The sequence below is a fragment of the Bidens hawaiensis genome, unplaced genomic scaffold, assembly GCF_021521415.1.
Source record: "Bidens hawaiensis isolate Kalapana, Puna unplaced genomic scaffold, B.hawaiensis_p1.1 tig00008513_1, whole genome shotgun sequence".
NCBI lineage: Eukaryota > Viridiplantae > Streptophyta > Magnoliopsida > Asterales > Asteraceae > Bidens > Bidens hawaiensis.
Window position 1 is genome coordinate 540,127 of NW_027491607.1, and position 19,872 is coordinate 559,998.

Sequence of the window (19,872 nt, forward strand, 5' to 3'; positions counted from 1 at the left end):
GTACGTCGGAAATTACTGTAAAAAATCCTCATTACAAACAAAATTATATTTATTGAAAGTGTTATGTGGGCGACGAGATGAACAAAATCCAAAAACGAAAAGAGTAAATATATTTTCTAAAGGCAGTCGAAGATGGTATTGATATTTTTATCAACCTACTTCGATAACTACACACGAAATGATGAATCTCAATCTATGTCAAGTGGGAATTTTAGCATGTCCTTGTGCATGTTTGAACGATATTGGATGTATTTTGTAAACAACAAAATTTAGATATAATTTTGTCAAAAATGTAGAATTTTCACTCTGATTTGTGTTCTTATATATTTTGGATGTATTAGGGAAAGAAAATACTAGCTAGGAGTTGGAGAAAATAAATTGATTTAACAAAAATTTAGCAACGAATTTGTGATTGTCGACTTTGTAGAAACAACTAGAAATCCGCCATCGACATAGTTATTTGTCAGTAAACTTTTCGTGTAGGCAAATTCTATACCCAGCCTGGTTTCATCACATAATTTCAACGACGGATTATTGATGTAGGGTACTTACAACGACGAGTAGACAACTGATTATATATGTTGTTCGCTTGAACTGGTGTTTAAGAAAGCATTAAGATTTTCAAATCATCAATTCAACCTCAAAATTAAAAGCTATGATTTGGTCTTTGCTATGCTATCGATTGAAGCCTAGTTGGTAGTAATAAAATAAGTGTTGACAATGATAAACTAATACAAGTATCTAAAATATGATTGGTGATTAGAATACCCTATCTCTATAGAATAGCTTGGCCACAATAAGTTGAATTCACAAGGGAATTTTTAATTAATACAATTAGAAAATCTCCACTTCTCACGGCTATAAAATCAAGTTTGCTGTTGGCTTTAGATCATAACTCTCAATCTTGTGGAAGAAATGGCATACCTAAAAAACATCTCCTTACTTGTTTTCCAGCTTTTACTTCTTGTTTTCCCTTTCGCTCTTAATGTTAATGGCGATGGCCTCGAATTAGGGTTCTACGAAAAAACATGCCCTACGGTTGAGGCTATTGTACAAAAGGCAACAGCAGATAAAATTTCTTTAGCTCCATCTCTTGCAGCTGCTTTGCTCAGAATGCACTTTCATGATTGTTTTGTTAGGGTTGGTACAATAGCTTTACTTGTTTGTTACACTTTTATAGTTTATATGCATTAGCGATTTAGCGTTCTTCACATGAACTATACCGGTCTTGTTTTTAGTAAAAACGAGTCTAGTGTCACTGATTTATGTTACAAAATGATTTTTCTTGGCTGTTTGTTACTAAATCTTTTGACATATGCCAACCTCTTAATAGATTGCCCATAGGCCAACGTATTATATCAAAAACTGAGTTAAGAGAAACTAATTAGCAATTGACAGGGGTGTGATGGCTCTATTCTGCTAGACTCTACCAAAACTAACCAAGCCGAAAAAGATGGACCTCCAAATCTTTCCCTTAGAGGATATCAAGTTATTGATGCTGTAAAGTCTTCTGTAGAAGCTGCATGCCCCGGTGTTGTCTCTTGTGCGGATATCTTAGCTTTAGTAGCTCGAGATGCAATTTCCCAGATCAAAGGACCATATTGGCCGGTGCCATTAGGCAGAAGAGATGGAAGAGTATCAATAGCAGCTGAGAGTTTGAGTCTACCGCCTCCTAATGCAAACATTGCTCAACTCAAAGCACAATTTGCTGCCAGGGGCCTGAGTGTTAAAGATCTTGTGGTTCTTTCAGGTATATATTTTGTCCCCTTTTTTACCATTGATAATTGTAGTAAACTAGCAAAATAAACCCCGCATTGCGTTGGGCCAAAATTTTTCGCAAGAGAAACCCAAAAATTTAGTCACGGCACGCTAAAACGTGAAATAAGAAAATTAAGGTTGAAACATAAAACACTATTGTAGAAATGAATAACCATGTGGTAACCATAAAAGACCCCATCTATAAACGGAAATAAAGAAAAACTAAAGAAAGCTTTAATGAAGCTTGTTCGTCTATGCTTAGACGACTTGTATATTATACATGCAACTCCGTTCTGAACGAAACTTGCATCGAGGAATTTATGAAAGATTATATTTTAAAAGTTATAAGAGAAAACAAAATATACTCTAAATAAGTTATAATAATAAAATAATAATAAAAAAATAAAAGTTAATAAAAATAAATTATGGTAACATGGACCTATAATAGAAAAGTACTAATGCACTATGAACCCAATTGTAAATGTTTAGATTAAATATCACACCATGCTCTTCCAAAAGTTCATAATACACGGGAATCGGTCATGCATGTCTGCTTAAGTTAATTTCAGGTTTAATTACTTAATTTATTCTTCACACAGGAGGACACACTGTAGGAGTTTCACACTGCTCTACAATTGCTCCTAGATTGTACAACTTTACAGGCAAAGGTGACACTGATCCTTCTCTAGATGCGGAATATGTACCTTACTTGAAGAGTAAGTGTAAGCCAACCGATACAACCACGCTGATTGAGATGGATCCAGGGAGTGTGAAAACATTCGATGAGGACTACTACACTAATGTTTTAAAAAGGAGGGGATTGTTCGAATCAGATGCGGCTCTTCTTGCTGACGACGAAACAAGTGCTTACGTGAAACTTCAAGCAGAGTCTCATGGGTCTACATTCTTGAAAGATTTCCAAGAATCAATGGTTAAAATGGGTAAAATCGGAGTGCTGAGCGGGAGTGCTGGTGAAATCAGGCTACATTGTAACTTAATCAACTACTAATTAAGTTGATTTATATCTTTTCTTTTTCTCTTATAAAATTCAGCACAAGAAGCTGATGCGTGGTTTTGATTTAAGAAAGTGACCCATGCATGCAAGGGATCTTTCCACTTGAATAAAAAGTTTGTGTACGTTGCTGTTGTTATTTGAATTTGGGTGCTGAAGAAGGTGCTTGTATATATTTATGAATTTTTTTAATACGAGAATGTATATGTAATAATTTGAATAATTGAATGGATTATCATTTTGACCAAAAGTAACTGAATGTGGAACCCTTGTGTATGTTCTTGTCTTATAGTCTAGTTTGATTAATGGTTCACTCACTAATTTTCTTTGATGATGCATATCCACTACAAGAAACGTGTAGTATATTCACTACAAGAAAAAGGCTTATAAGCGACGACAATTGTCGCCGCTAATAGCCATGATTATCGCCGCTAATAACTCGTCGCTAATAATCATTTATCGTCGCTGATAAGTGATCGTCATCGCTCCCACATGTGTACATCGTATCATCCACCCACAACCTAGTATTTGGTGAAATCAGTTGAATTGTATGATTCAATTAAAATAGAATTGAATCTTTAAAAAACTGAGCATGACTTTTTTCTCAAGGGATTTAGATGAAATCAACCAAATTAATCATTTGAAGTAACATATGAAGAGAATGGGTCGAAATCAATTGAACAAGACTTGTATAAACTCAAATCAGTTAGAAGTAGGCAATTAATTAATTGTGATGGTCGAAGAGTCGATTCATTAATACTTAGAATATGTAATTAGGCTAAAATCAAAATTCAAGTAGAGTAATTTTCAATTTCAAGTAGTGTAATTTTATTACAAGTAGAGTATTTGTTGATACACAAAATGTTTATTTACTTAGATTCATCAAGACCAACCCCGCGGGGGGGGGGGGGGGATTGTTAGTGCATAATGTTTATGTCTTGTGTTGTAGGTCTTGGTAGCTAGTGATTTGAAATGTACGTTAACGTTTAGAACACATAAAACACTAACACGACGCATAAGTTACACGACGCTTAACTATACGCCGTATATCTTATGCGCCGCAGCGTGGATGTTCGTACACGTTTATCTGACGATCCTACCACCACAAAAAAATGCCATTTAGTGGCACACATTTTTTATGGTTTTTAGCCTTTGTGCCACCATTTTAGGTTTTAATGACACTTTGTGTATGCCACAATTGTTTGGTACGCTCAGCATTTGTGCCACTGATATTTATGTTCTAATGGTACTTTGTGTATATCATAATTTCTTGATACACACTTTTGGTGGCAATTAGTATATATGTCACTAAAATTTAGGTATTTAATGACACCTTGCTTATGCTGTATTTTCATAATATTTATAGTGTCATTTAGCATTTATATCATATAAATTTACATTTTCAATGTCAGTTAGTGAGTGCCATATTTACTTGACATACATTTCTATGGCAGGAGAATCGTGAGCCAGCCTTGGTGACAATGTTTTGAAGAGTACCTAAAAAACAATGATTCTAGCATAAATTACATTAACAAAATTAACCAATATGCATTAGAATGCAAAATAGCTATTTCTCTCTTCACGATCAAATTCAACTTTGAAATCTGATAAATACACGTCATATAATCTAATACTTCTTTAAAAATCAGCTAACAAAATCAATTAACCTAAATAAATGGTTTTACTAAAATTGATAAATTTATTTATGGAGGGAATTTTAATAATTTTGGAGGGAATTTTAGATTGAGTTGAAACGATTTAGCATGACAACTAATTGATAAATAATTTAAAAATTGATTTTGGGTTATGTAATCGAAATTTGTTATATCAAATTAGAAAATGTAAACTTAAAACTAATAAAATAAAATTTGTGCTTCTAATTAATATTGTATACATTGTCATATAATAGCTTATAAAAGTGTTAACGGTCTGGACCCAAGTTTAATATGATCACAAAATTTGACCGTCACCACCCTCATTGAGCATATTGATATGTAGGGTTGTCTTCGAGAATTTTTTAAAATTTCGAGGCACCGGGCTAGGAAAAAAATGACCACTAAAATCATGTTTTTTATTATGTGATAAATAACTTGACACTTTTACTAATTGGTTTGCATTTCCAAAGCCCAATAAAGACCAAAGAAATAATAATAATAATAATAATAATAAGAAGAAGAAGAAGAAGAAGAATGACCAATATAAAACGTAAATAAAAGTTAATTTTAATAATAAAGAAAAAATACTAATGAGATTTGAAGTCATGACCTTTAGTTTCATGGGCTAACACCCTTTCCTTCGCACCATGGTATCATTTGTGGCCTCTTGTTTGAAAACAAAATTATATATAAAATATATAAAAATTACTTTACCAATTATGGTCTCTCGGAGACTGCCTTTGGATCGGTCTTCCTCCTCGCCTTCCATTTGGGCCACCTCTGTTGACATGCATTGACCATGTTTAACCTTAATACGCTATATTATACTATATAAGTGTTATATTGGGTTATATAAGGAGTCATGACGGGTCTTAATTAGTGATAAAGGATCAAATAAGAGTCTTAATGTATCATAAAGATCCAATTTTACTCGCAATCATTATATTTGACCATGATCCGTGTGCTCAACCATTATTTAACCTACATTTACTAAGTTTGATCACGAATCATTGTCAATACACCCATGTTTGATCATCAATTTAATCCAACTATCTAATATAATCTGATTATACTAATAAAAGAAAATGATGAGGTTGACGTGACAATCTTACATGCATTCTTGTTTTAATCTCTTTTTATTCATTATATCTATCCATGGATTATGGGGGAAAACTATTTTGACAAATGAGTTAAAATTTACTTTCTAATCTTTTATCTCATTCATCCTATATATCTATGGGTCATATGTCAAATGTAATTTCCTTTATAATTCTCAAATGCCTCATCTTATTTATCATACGTACCCATAGGTCAATACAAATTTTGGCTAATGAGTTATAATTTTCCTTCTAATTATCTAATCTCGAATCTCATTCATTAAAGCTATCCATGGGTAATGTGTCAAAACAATTTTGACAAATGCTGTATATAAAGAGATTTTTTGCTAACTAATTTGTAATTTTGATATTATAGTCTTGTTATTATTTATACTATATATTTTATTTTATTTTTAACTTTAATTTTGTTCATTTCTTTTAAATAACGGACCATATTTATTTTTATTATTTGAAAAATCCTGTGTAATATACGGGTTCAAAAGTTATTGACCCTAATAAACTTGTATTGTAATCACTTGCTTTGTTGATCATTGGGTGGGTTGCATACTAACTGTTGGATGATTTCAACCGATGCGGTATTGGAGATTCAGTTACATTTGGTCCTTAATCGAGGACTGACTTGAATCTAAATTTTGGGGTAGGTACCCAAGATCACCCTATCTACATGAAATAATGGAATCAATTCAATTTTAAGTAATCATCGGTTCATGTCTTACTTTTCGGGTCGACCCATTTTCTACTCACCCCTAGTTTTAATACATATTCTTTTTATTTGTTACAACATCCTGTTTAATTTATAATTTATGTATAAAGAAAAAAAATTAAAAGCATGATAAATATCAATTATTAAATATAATCTATATAATAATATATATAAACGAAGACCCTAAAATCTTACGTGTCGCGATGTGGTCGCCCCCCCCCTTTTATGGAAGCCACCAGATTGATTGATTTTTAAATAGAGGCCTCTCATTGATTTAACCCAAATTCATGGGTATGGGTCTTACCAAAACCAGATAGCTCTTAAACGGGTTATAACATCTCATTAAATTAAAAATTAATCTTACCAATTATTTTATATGAAAATCCTATAAAATAGGGATATACTAAAATTTAATATCCAATTTAAAAAGAAAAATATATTATTTATAATTAATAAACAATTTTATAATAAAAAACATAAGCGAGTCATGGATCAGATAGCTTTTAAACGGGTTATAACATATCTGTAATCCCAATATTTGTGACTTGCGATATCAAATTACAAAACCCATTATTTATTCACGGTCAAGATAATAATTAATGTCGGCGAAAAATCCGGACACGAGACGGGAACTTTAACACGCGTTTAACTTCAACGAGAATGCTTCTAGAATGTGTTTTTGTTTAGCTATATATAGGGCATTAGTTGTCATATGTATATGTGTGTTTTGTATGGTGTAAACAACCACCCAAGGGGAGCTCACCTTGGGTGGGATCGTTCGTTTAATGTTATGAATCTTTTGTTACTGGTTACGGAGTCGTTCAATATTATCTTTATATATTTGTTCGATCGTTTGTTTATACCGTACCCGTCTCGAGCACTTATCAAGAACAAAACCGTTCGTTGTCAGATCCGGTTTCGGGACCTACAATTGGTATCAGAGCGGGTCAAATCTTATGATTCAAATTTGTTCTTGATATTCGGGTTCTAATTCCGCTATTACCCGAACCGAGACGTTAAATTTATTGAAGATCCGTTGAATCTTTGGAAATAAAGTTTGGAAATAAAAGTGCTAGAGATTCGTCTCGGGTTTGTGGATCTGGATTCTCAGCAGTTAAAGAAATGTTAGGTGGTGGTGGGAAGTGACGGATTTTGATGATGGAGTTTGGAGAATGGATTGTCGGATCTCATTTTCTGGTGGGGTGACACGATGGTGATGGATGAAAATTTTTCCATCCGGTGACCTCAGGTGGCGTTTCCAGCCGTGGTTCGTGGTAGGAGGATGGTTTTCCAGCGGCTTGGTCGCAGGTGAAGTTTTTCCGGCCAAGGTAAGTTTGGTGGTTAGGAGTGGCCGTGGTTATAGGGGTGGCCGTGGAACGGTGGCGGTGGAGGAAGATGGAGTGGTGGTGGAGGAGATGATTGACTATGCCGGAGCTCCAACGTGTTTTACGGTGAGGAGATCGTAGATGACGGCTGTGGTTGTAAGGCTGGATGGTGATCGGAGTATTTATTTTCGGCAGTAGGGGCTGTCGGATTCGTTTTTACGGCGGGGTAATGCTGTGGAGGTGGCGGCGTGGTGGCCGGAATCCGGCTTTCCGGCGGCCGGTCACCGGAATGGCGGCTAGGTCATGACATCTCCATGTTGGTGGCTCAAAAGTTTGCAGCTAGAGTTTGTTGATTAAGGTAAAATATACATGCTGGGCTTCTCTTGGGCTTGGGTCTAATAAAAAAAACAAATGTGGGCTGCATTTAATATGATGGACTAGTTCCTTAAGGTAATTTGGGCCTTTTACTTGATTAAATTTGGGCAGATTATGTTGAATTGATTTGGGCCTTGAAAGTGATTATTTTTGGGTTGACTCAAGAAATAATTTGCTCGGATTGACCAAACTGAAGTAAGTCAAATTTGTTCAGGTTTCGTCTTGTTTAACCGTGTTCAAAGCTTGTTATTTCTAAGGCGTTCGAGAAGTTGGATCCGAAAGGTGAACTTCGAACGAAATAATAAGTTTTGTTTATTTGATCGATGAATCTGGTAATTCGAGATTGATTTGTGGAAATTCGAGCTCATCTCATGCCTATATACAAGCGAGAACTACTTCAACATTAAATATAGGTGGGTCATACCTTGAGGGGGTGAATTGAAATGAAGAGGCTTCGATTTATCCGGTGACTTGTGAAGATGCGAGACACGGTTTGACAAAGTTTTGATATCACAAGTCAAGGGGGTGATTGTAAGGCCAATATTTATGACTTGCGATATCAAATTACGAAATCCATTATTTATTCACGGAAGATAATAATTAATGTCGGCGAGAAATCCGGACACGAGACGAGAACTTTAACACGCGTTTAACTTCAACGAGAATGCTTTTAGAATGTGTTTTTGTTTAGCTGTATATAGGGCATTAGTTGTCATATGTATATGTGTGTTTTGTATGGTGTAAACAACCACCCAAGGGGAGCTCACCTTGGGTGGGATCGGCTCGTTTAATGTTATGAATCTTTTGTTACTGGTTACGGAGTCGTTCAATATTATCTTTATATATTTGTTCGATCGTTTGTTTATACCGCACCCGTCTCAAGCGCTTATCAAGAACAAAACCGTTCGTTGTCAAATCCGGTTTCGGGACCTACAATATCATTTATTTATGAAACCCTTTCATCATCAAATTCTAAGTATATTATTAACTTTCTTACAATAAAGAAATTTAAAATCAAAAAAATAAATATTAAAAAACAAAAAATATAAAACAACCATTCTCTCTAGCCATCAGATTGCTTTATTTGTAAATGAAAGCTTCTCACGCATTTGACCCGAATTCACGGATAAAGGTCTCACCAAACCCAGATAGCTCTTAAACGGGTTATAACATCTCATTATATTAAAAAATAATCTCATCAATATTTGATATGAAAATTCTATAAAATAGGGATATGCTAAAAATTAATATCATACTTTATTTAAAAAATATATTGTTTATAATTAAGAAAAACAAATTTATAATAAAGAAAATAAACGGGTAATGGGTATCACCAAACCCAGATAGTTGTTAAACCGGATTATAACATATCATTTATTTGTGAAACCATTTTATCATCAAACCTCAAGTATATTAATTATTAACTTTCTTACAATAAATAAAATTAAAATCCAAATATACATATATAAATATTAAAAACGAATAATGTAAAACAACCCCCAGGGGATAAAATCTAGTTAATAATAATTGAAACTTAAATCTTAGCAATACATGGATACTAACTCCACCGTAAAAGGAATGAAAGCCCCAGTACCTTTTTTCAATCCCTAAAAAACACGAATTATCAATGGTTTATGCGTTTTCACCCTCTGTTATATTTGGATCGATTGCCTCACCGAGGAACGTGTGCGAAATCAAACAACCACAACCCTTTTTGCTCAATTCGTTTCTTTTGGTTCTTGTTACCCAGTATAAATCGATTCAGTAAACGATAAGAACATATAATTAGGGGTGTTCATGGTCTGATTTTCACGGTTTTTAGGTTAAACCATGAACCAAACCGTTGGTAACGGTTTTCTATATTGTAAACCAAAACCAAACCGTAGAATTTTGAAACCGAACCAAACCAAACCGTTAGTAACGGTTTGGTTCCGATTCGGTTTCATGGTTTGGCCTTGTTGCGCTTTTATACAAAATGTCCAAAGTAAGATATGATATATGTAATTACATCATTTAAGAATTTGCAGAATTTAAGTTTTTAAACAAAAACTTGTAAAACTAACATTGTTGTCTTGAAACAAGCATAACACAAGCTACCCAAAGTTGAAAAAATTTGCAGAAAACCAGATTGAAATATTGATTGATTGAGCCCATTTTTTCTTTACTGTGGTATTATTTATATATATGCCAACTTTAATTTAAGGAATATTGGCCTCATATAATCCCAACTATGGCCCATTGGCAAATATAAGGACCAATTATCGAAATGGCAAAATATAATCCAACTACGCATGTGGGTGGAAAATTAACGGGAAGTTAACCTTCCGTTAGTTTTTGTGACGTGGCTGTTGAGTTGTCACGTAATTGGCTGACTGGGCTGCTGACGGGGATGCTGATGAGGATGTTGACTGGTATATTAATTGAAAAAACATATAGATAAAATTAACGAGGATGACTGGACTAAACCGTCGGCCGTTCATCTATACCAAAACCGGCCACCGCCACCTGAAACCTACAATAACACCACTGTACACCCCCAGTGTATTGATTCTTCATCAACAATACCACCACACCATGAAAGAATTTCAACATAATCCGTTATCTCGATTCGTTTATTAAATTAACAAATGGGAAATAAATTTAGTAGTTTTTTTTGCTGATTTCGATTAAAAATGTATGAATCTGAAATGAAAACTGGAATTGTAGTTGAAAACATATTTTCTCATATCTCTCATCGATTCCCGTCATCGTCTATAATCTTCTCCCAGGGAACACATTTATGACGTCACCGTTCTTTCCTCCCGACGTCTAGTAGTCGTGGTCTTGTTGCAGGTGAGCGGCCGGTGTTGGTGCAGACGGCCAGCCGACGGTGGTCGGAGGTGTTGCAGGGTTTCCGATGAGGATATCCAATGAGGATAACGATCCCAGGTGGTTTTGATTTTATACGTATGTTTTTTTAATTAATATACCAGTCAGCATCCCCGTCAGCAGCTCCGTCAGCCAATTACGTGACAACTCAGCAGCCACGTCATAAAAACTAACGGAAGGTTAACTTCCCGTTAATTTTCCACCCACATGCGTAGTTGGGATTATATTTTGTCATTTCGATAGTTGGTCCTTATATTTTCCAATGGACAATAGTTGGGATTATATAAGGTCAATATTCCTTAATTTAATTATGCCTCATAATATAACTGTATACACATATCATATAATACTTAGAAAAATTAAATATAACCAAATCATACGGTCCAGTTCGGTTTTAGACGGTTGGTTTTTGGTATAAACCATAAACCAAACCGTTCGTTGCGGCTCGAATATTTGTAAACCAACCGACCGAAAGTTAAGAAAAAAATCCAACCGTGTAACCAAACCAATGACCGGTTTGGGCGGTTTTACGGTTTTGAACCGAACCATGACCACCCCTACATATAATACCTAGGGATTTTGATTTATTTTGATCAGTTTGATTTCAATCGTCAACCCAACATTCGTAGTCGTCATTCACCTATTTCCCATTTTGAAGGTATTTTGTTCCGTTAGGGATCTATGATTCTTTTTATTTGTAAGAGTTTTGGTTTGAATAGATTTGCGGTTTGGATTTATGATTCTTGTGTTGTTTAAACTGAAAGGTTGAAGATGAACACTAAGTTCTAGATGAAATGTTTCAATTAAATTAATTGATATATTTTATGCGTGCAGTAAGTTATTTTTGAGTTGCATAATCAGACTTTCTTGTGGATAACTGTGAAGGCTGATGATATCCAATGCTAAGGTGAAACATCTTAAACTTTTTATTTTTTAGTATAAATGGATATGATTTTTTGAAAACACAACTCAAATGATAAGAAAACTTGTTGAATATGGTGACTTGTATATGTATCTAATAATTTGATTTCATTAATTTTTTCTCTGTCTTCATGAAAAAATTGTTAGTTTAGTTGTTATGTATAATTAAAGCAGTTTTACGCCATTAATCTTGAGTTAAAAGTTAAAAGTTAAAAGCTTGCTGAATGTTTATGTTGAGTTATGTCATCGTGTTCTTTAAATCATATCATGTACATAGAATTTCAAGTAAACTAATTAAAATATTACAAAATATGGTGACGCGTACATGTATCAATTATTCTGAAGTTTGAAACCTGGATATATTATTTTGTTTTGATAAAAACCCTATGATGCCAGTCAGGGGCGGACCCACATAGTGTGGATCGGGGTCCCGGGACACCAATGTTTTTTAAAAATTTATTAGAAGCGGTATATTAAATTTTTTGAGGACCCCATAAGATTTAATACTTGGAACCCATACTATTAATGTTGATGTGGTCTGGTGGAAAGTCCCTTGTTTTATCTTTGAAAGGTCATGGGTTCAAGTCTTACAAGGCTCAGTTTTTGGTTTTTTGTGTTAATTTTTAGTGATAATCAATCATTTGATTGCTAATGTTGCAATGATAACTTTGGAAACATTCAAACACCTCTAAAATACATATCATTGTTTTCAACTTTATGCATGGTTTACTTTAGAAACATTCAAACACTTTAAAACATCAGTTTTATTTTTCACTAGTTTAAATTGATGGTTTTCAACACATGCTTATGAAAGGGTGGATCTAGGTTCTATCTAAAAAAATGTTTAAGAAAGGGAAAACAAAGTGTTTATGTGTCAACCCGACCCATTTTGACCCGTTCAGGTAGTGATGATTGAAAAGAAAGTTTTATTATGATATTGTTTTTTATTATGTTCTTCGCCTCAACCCGACCTGAACAACGACCGACCCGAAAAATTTGAACACCAAAAATATGGGACCCCATTGGCAAAAAATCCTGGGTCCGCCACTGATGCCAGTTGAAATCCGAACTCGTTCTGTGTAAATGTTCTGCGCAAACAACCAGTCTCCATGGTAACATGTTTTATATTTTAATTATAATAAATTCTTCTTAATTTAACTATGCATGGATATTGAGCATATGGAGCACACCAAAAGATGGAGCTAGCTAGTTGCCTTTTTTTTTTTTATTAAAGATAAGTTTTTGAAACATGCTTTTTAAGTCAAATGATTAGTCTGTGGATGTAATTTGACTCGTGTCATGCACCAATTTGCTTTTTTACATGTTTCAATTAGCCCCTCTTTTCGTGTTTGTTAGCACTTAAATATATGTCTGTATATTTCATATTTCATATCACCACATCAATATCCACTTTCAACTTGACGTAATTAAACGAATGGCTTCACAGGCTGATCTGTATCCACAACAGATGTTGATGAATATATCGATCACCATTCAAAGGCTCTAAGATTTGCATGTCCATACTTTCTTCGGTTAGGCCTTGTGCAAAAACCAACATCAGCCATGAAGCTTTCTCATGATGTTAAAGGCTTAGATGTGTTTGAGGTAATGTGAAAACACAAAAATGCCCTGTAGGCTAGTAGCAATGTCAAAAAACTAATTAGGGCCTTATGAGGCTTATAAACTTTGTTGTTCTAAATATGATTTATGTTTTTTTATCTACATTGTTTGAGCAGTACACTATAGAAAGAGGAGTCATATTCCTCTACCACCAAGCGACAGATTTAGATCTTTCAATTACAAGATAAAGGCCAGACTACACCTATGACAACATCACAAACAGAAGAGGTATTTAATCTACTGCAGCAAGACCTTTAGGTAAAAAAGTGTTCAAATTGAAGATTATGATGAGGATTCTGATGTGCCTAAGGAATTTCCTCAGCTAGATCTCAATTCAAACAGTTATAGAAGGGTTTGAAAGAGACGGATGAAGTGATTCTGAAAACGTTCAAGCTAAAGATCAAAAGATAAACAAGCTGCAATCTATTATCCAAAGGCCAGGCATATATATTGTGTAACTGAATCAGACAGTTGTGAATCAATGATGATGCTTGTTTATATGGTTGATGATGGCAAGGTAGATGTCGAGAAACTTTAAAGCTAAGTTTGATGAAAGTAAAATTCTCACCCAAAAAATGTTTAGACTCATAGTGTAAACATTTGGAATTTATAATATGTTTCAGATTGAACTTATCATTGAGTTATAATATTATGATTTTTGCATTTACAATTTTATCAAACATTTATTTTATGTTGTAAATCATGTTAGTTGTTATGTGCTACTAAAAATAGTACATATATTTATATAGAAGCAGTTTTTATTGACATAAAACTTGTGCTACAAAAAAATTTAGTTTTGTGGAAGCAAAAAAAAAAGTGTCATTAAAACTAGTATGGATATATAACAAGTATTATTTTTTAAAGGCACAAAAAATGTGTCACAATAGCCCAAAAGCTTTGTGCGGCACATCAAAAAAGTGCCACTAAAAGGCTTTAGCGTCACCGCTTTTAGTGACACTTTTTTTGTGTGCCACGCATTTTTACAAGGGTCTTTAGTGGTACTTTTTTGTTTTCTAGTGACACTTTTTGTATGCCATTATATGACATTTTTTATGTAGTGTATATGGATTTTAATTGGTATTAGGACCATTTGGCTCATGATCTACTTAGAAAAGCTCAAAAGCATCTATTTTCTACACATATTTGATCATTCCAAAAGATGTAGCTGTTCAAACCTTGCATAAAATTCACACATTGTCATATTACTAGTTTGGAACGACATACTTAAAAGTCAGATCATTACATCTTCACTTTCCCCACAAAAAAATGTCAAAAACCTTCAAGTTAGCTTATACGACGCCTAAGTTTTTGGACGCATAACTTGCACGCCGTATAACACCTTTTTGACTACTTATACGGCGCATAACTTCAAACGTGTAACATATACGCCGTATAAGTCCCAAATCAGCCTATATAAAGGTTGTTTGGTGTTAATGTCCATTTGTTGGTGGACCTTCTACTTCCCTTAGTCCAACTTGTACTTGATCTTGTGATTGTCATATCTTTTGTACTATCACTTCTATCGATGAATAAAAGAGGAGAATAAAAAGAAGTTTGTGTGTTTTTCACCTTGTTATTGTGTCCGCACATAACATTGTATGGTAGATCTCATCGTGGGTGTTCGTACATGTCTATCTGACGATCCTACATGGACTATTAATTCTCAAAAACATCTCTTTTCTGCACATATTTGATCATTCAAGAAGATGTAGCCGTTCAAACCTTGCCTAAACTTCATACATTGTCATATTACTGGTTTGGAACAACATACTTAAAAGTCAGATCATTTCATCTTCTTTTTCCCACACAAATTGTCAAAACCCTTCAAGTTCGCTTATACGGCACATAAGTCTTAGGACGCATAACTTACACGCCGTATAACACCTTTTTGACTACATACACAACACATAACTTCAATGTGTAACTTATATGCCGTGTACGTTCTTCTCCGTATAAACTTACACGCTGAAGAATCAACGTATAAGTTCTTACACGCCGTGTAAGTTCTTTTGGATCAAACCTACTTATGCGGCGCATAAGTTATGCGCTGCATACAGACTTACACGTTGAAATTTGAACATATGCGTTATTATCGCTTATACGCTGCAAATACTTATACGTTGATTATTCAAACTTGGATTTTGGACAGATGACATGGGATTAGGTTGGTGTGGTTATTCCCATGTTATTGGATTGTGAGAATGGTATGGATTTGGAGATTTGGGATATGTTAGTTGGATCCCTTGTTAGTTGATTGTTGAAGATTGTATGATTTAAGCACAACAAATGTCTAATTCATGTACGGTAATTCATCATTGAAGATTGTATGTGGGAGAATGGAATGAGATATCAGTGAAATATTTGTTGATTGTAAACTCATGAAAGATAGAAGACCTGATTTTAAGGCGAAAGGGAAAGTCTTAAATCTAAAATCATTTAAAGAGGATCGGAAAAGCATAATGTTCAAAGGGTCGTTTAGCTTTGATGATTGATTTGTTGATTGACCTAAAATCCAAGCAATATCTAAGGGGGAGATTGTTGATGCATGAAATGTCTATTTGCTTAGATTAACTAAGACCAAACAATACTCAAGGGGAAGATTGTTAGTGCATAATGTTTAGTGCTTAGGTCTTGTGTTGTAGGTCTTGATAACTAGTGATTTGGAATGTACGTTAACATTTATAACACATAAAACACTTATGCACCGCATAAGTTCCAAACAGCCTATATATAGTGTAACACCCCGACCGAAGGCGGATTATACATCGGGGCGCCACGTATTGTTTCATTACTCGTGACACTATTTGGGTGTCAATATTTAATAAATACATTTTCATTGCGCACGCGCAGAACACAATTCGTAATGTAACATAAATCATCTCATAACTTAAAATATTCAAATAACATAATTTGTCTTGTTACATTTTAATCTAGGTCCAAAGAAAAAGAAAACATCCTACGTGTCATTGAGATTCCCAAAAGCAGCTACAGCAAACCTGAGCATGTGTTAAAATAAAACGTCAACACTTGCGTGTCGGTGAGAAATCAAGTTTAATAGATATAAATAGATAATAATAAACACTGCGCGCAACATGTGCTTAACTGGGGTTTAACATAGGGTGTAATCAGATTGTGATCAAGCCTTAGATCATAGCTCATAGTTCAATCCGTGCTCCCAATTGAGCACAAAAACAAGAAATCATACGTGCATGTGTAACAAAACAAGAAAACCGTAAACGATAGGTCTCCCGTGTTCATCTAATGGATCCATGAAAACTTCGGAATAGGCCGAACAAAGCGGTTAATGATTCACACATACAAATAAACAGCCAAGTAAACGTCCATAACACATGGGGTTTTGCGCACATAAATTTCATAAACAAGTTTAAGACTCAAGTTGTACGAACACATGAACATCCCAAAACGTTAAAAATAAAAGGGGATTAAGTACGAGATTACTCACCTGAAAAAGGTGTGTTGAAAGATAATGCAAGAACCAACTTTTAAACAATCACAAGTTAACCTATAAATAAGAGGTTATTGGTTTAACGATTGGTTTTTATGCAGTAAGTATCGATTTTTGTTAGTTAAACAAATTAAAACAAAATATATATATTTATATTTACCGAGATTCTGGGCAGAACAGAAGAGAAGACGGAGGCAAAGAGAGGAGCTGAGGATCTTCGGCAGAGAGCAAAGGGAGAAAGATTTGGGGAGTGTTTAAGTGTAGTGTGTGTAGTGTTACAAGAAATTAGCTTAATTTATAGGACAAACCCAATGGAACACAATCCCTTGAAAAGGGGAAAAGATCTTATCAAATCAAGCAAAAGATATTAAAAAGTACAAGAAGCCAAAAGCAAAAGATATCAAAAGATATGCCGGCAGCTGCAGGGGATGGGGAAAAGCTGACAGGTTACAGGTCAAAGCATGGGAGGTGTCAGATAAAACACTGTTCAAGACATGCAAAAGAAGATTTCAAAAGATTATGTCAGTCACTTTTTCTGTCAACCAATAGGATTGGTGCGCATGCTGCACCGAAAGTGGCTTTTCGGACAGATGTCGGAACTGACCTACAGTGCTCAAACAAAAGATAAGATATTTCAAAAGAATACAGGCTGACCTAAGCTGAAGAAAAGACTTAAGGTCTAGCGCGAGAAGACTCGAGCGCGCGCGCGAGGGCGAAGGCAGACAGAGAACAATCCTTAGCGCGCCGCGGGAAGAACTATAATCCTTAGCGCGTCGCGGGAGGAACTACAATCCTTAGCGCATCGCGGGAAGAACTACAAATCCTTAGCGCGTCGCGGGAAGAACTACCATTCTTAGCGCGCCGGGGGAAGAACTACCATTCTTAGCGCGCCGCGGGAAGAACTACCATTCTTAGCGCGCCGCGGGAAGAACTACCATTCTTAGCGCGCTGCGGGAACAGTTCGCCTCGCGTATCGCAGGAACAGCTGGTCTTCACGCAGGCTTCCTTGTAAGGAGTCTGGCGCGTGGAGCTGCGCAGACATCCTTAGGCGGGAAGAACCAAAGGACAAGCAAGGAGTTAATAGAAAAAGGGGGTTTCAGGCTCAAGGATTAAGCAAAGGGGCGGGACGGCGACAAGAGAGAAAAAGAGGCGGGACGGCGACAAGAGAGAGAAAGAGGCGGGACGGCGACAAGAGAGAGAAAGAGGCGGGACGGCGACAAGAGAGAGAAAGAGGCGGGACGGCGACAAGAGAGAGAAAGAGGCGGGACGACGACAAGAGAGAAAAAGAAAGGGACGGGTCAGCGGAAAAGAAATTATTATTATTAGTAAGTAATAAAAAAATATGTATATAATTTATTTAATGTTAAACTTACAAGGATTAATAATCAAATTTTAAATCATAAAAAGAATCGGATTCGAAAACGAGTACCTGGGTCGGGTCGGATTGGACAGTTGTCACAGTCTCCCCTACTTTAAGAAATTTCGTCCCGAAATTTATCTCGAAGTAGGTTGCGCAGAGAAAAGGTGCGGGTACTTGATCTTCATTTGATCTTCCCTTTCCCAAGTGAACTCGGCTCCGCGCTTGGACTGCCAACGAACTTTAACAATAGGGATGCGACTGCGCTTGGTTTGCTTTACCTCACGATCCATAATCTCAACAGGCTTCTCAACGAAATGCATAGACTCATCAACTTGAACTTCATCAAGTGATATGTGGAGGTTCTCGTCAGCTAAACATTTCTTGAGATTGGATACATGGAAAGTTGGATGCACATTGCTGAGCGCGGGCGGCAGGTCCAGTCTGTAGGCAACTTTTCCCACCCTCGCAAGAATCTTGAATGGACCAACATAACGAGGTGCAAGCTTACCTTTCTTCCCAAAGCGGACAACACCCTTCCAGGGCGACACTTTGAGGAGAACAAGATCACCAACTAGAAATTCGAGAGGCTTTCGCCTGCGATCTGCGTAACTCTTCTGTCGGCTTCTGGCAGTCAGCAGATGATCACGGATCTTGGCGATTTTATCGGTTGTCTCTTGAACTAGTTCGGGTCCTGTGATTTGAACTTCACCCACTTCGTTCCAACAAATCGGTGAACGGCACTTTCGACCGTAAAGTGCTTCAAATGGGGCCATACTGATGCTGGAATGATAGCTGTTATTATAAGAGAACTCGATCAGAGGTAGGTGTGAATCCCAATTACCTCCAAAATCAAGAACACAAGATCGAAGCATATCCTCAAGGGTTTGGATGGTTCGCTCAGACTGTCCGTCAAGTTCCAAACGCAGATTGGAGAGATTTCCAAAAGCGAGATATAAAACGGCCATCGAGATCGGATATGATGCTCAAGGGAGTACCATGACGGCAGACAATTTCCTTGACATAAAGATGCGCAAGTTGTTTAACACGGTAGGTTTCACGAATGGGCAGAAAGTGGGCAGACTTGGTCAATCGATCCACTATTACCCAAATGCTATCATGTTTGCTTGCGGTCAAGAGTAACTTGGTGATAAAGTCCATTGCTATACTTTCCCATTTCCACGTAGGAATTTCAGGTTGTTCGAGCAAACCAGATGGGCGTTGATGTTCAGCTTTTACCTTAGAACAAGTTAGGCATTTAGATACGAACACAGCAATATCCTTTTTCATACCAGGCCACCAATAAGAAAGGCGCAAATCTTTGTACATTTTGTCAGCACCAGGATGAACGGAATACCGGGTTTTGTGCGCTTCACTCAGTATGACAGAGCGAAGATTCTCATCATTGGGGATCCAGATGCGATTGAGATAACAGAGAATTCCATTCAGGTTAGGGACTAGATGCGCTTCTGCACCACACGCTAACTCGGCGCGTAGGTTACCTTTGCTGATCGATGCGCGCTGCGCGTCGCGAATGCGCGATTCAAGATCGTTTTGGATCGGCGCGAAGCGAAGCTGCGTGCGCGGCAAGATACAGTTAAGTTGGCTGGGTTTACGGCTGAGCGCATCGGCTACCACATTAGCCTTTCCAGGGTGATACCGGATCTCACAATCGTAATTGCTAATGAGTTCGT

The 19,872-nt window shown here is 36.0% G+C and overlaps 1 protein-coding gene across 1 annotated transcript; it reads left to right on the top strand.

Moving 5' to 3' along the window:
- Window positions 1–910: 910 nt before the first annotated feature.
- Window positions 911–2,774, top strand: LOC143529161 (peroxidase 27-like). The gene is made up of 3 exons (XM_077025006.1): window positions 911–1,140; window positions 1,399–1,750; window positions 2,358–2,774. The coding sequence occupies exons 1-3, from the start codon at window positions 916–918 to the stop codon at window positions 2,765–2,767; spliced, it is 987 nt and encodes a 328-aa protein (XP_076881121.1). The 5' UTR covers window positions 911–915; the 3' UTR covers window positions 2,768–2,774.
- Window positions 2,775–19,872: the final 17,098 nt, after the last annotated feature.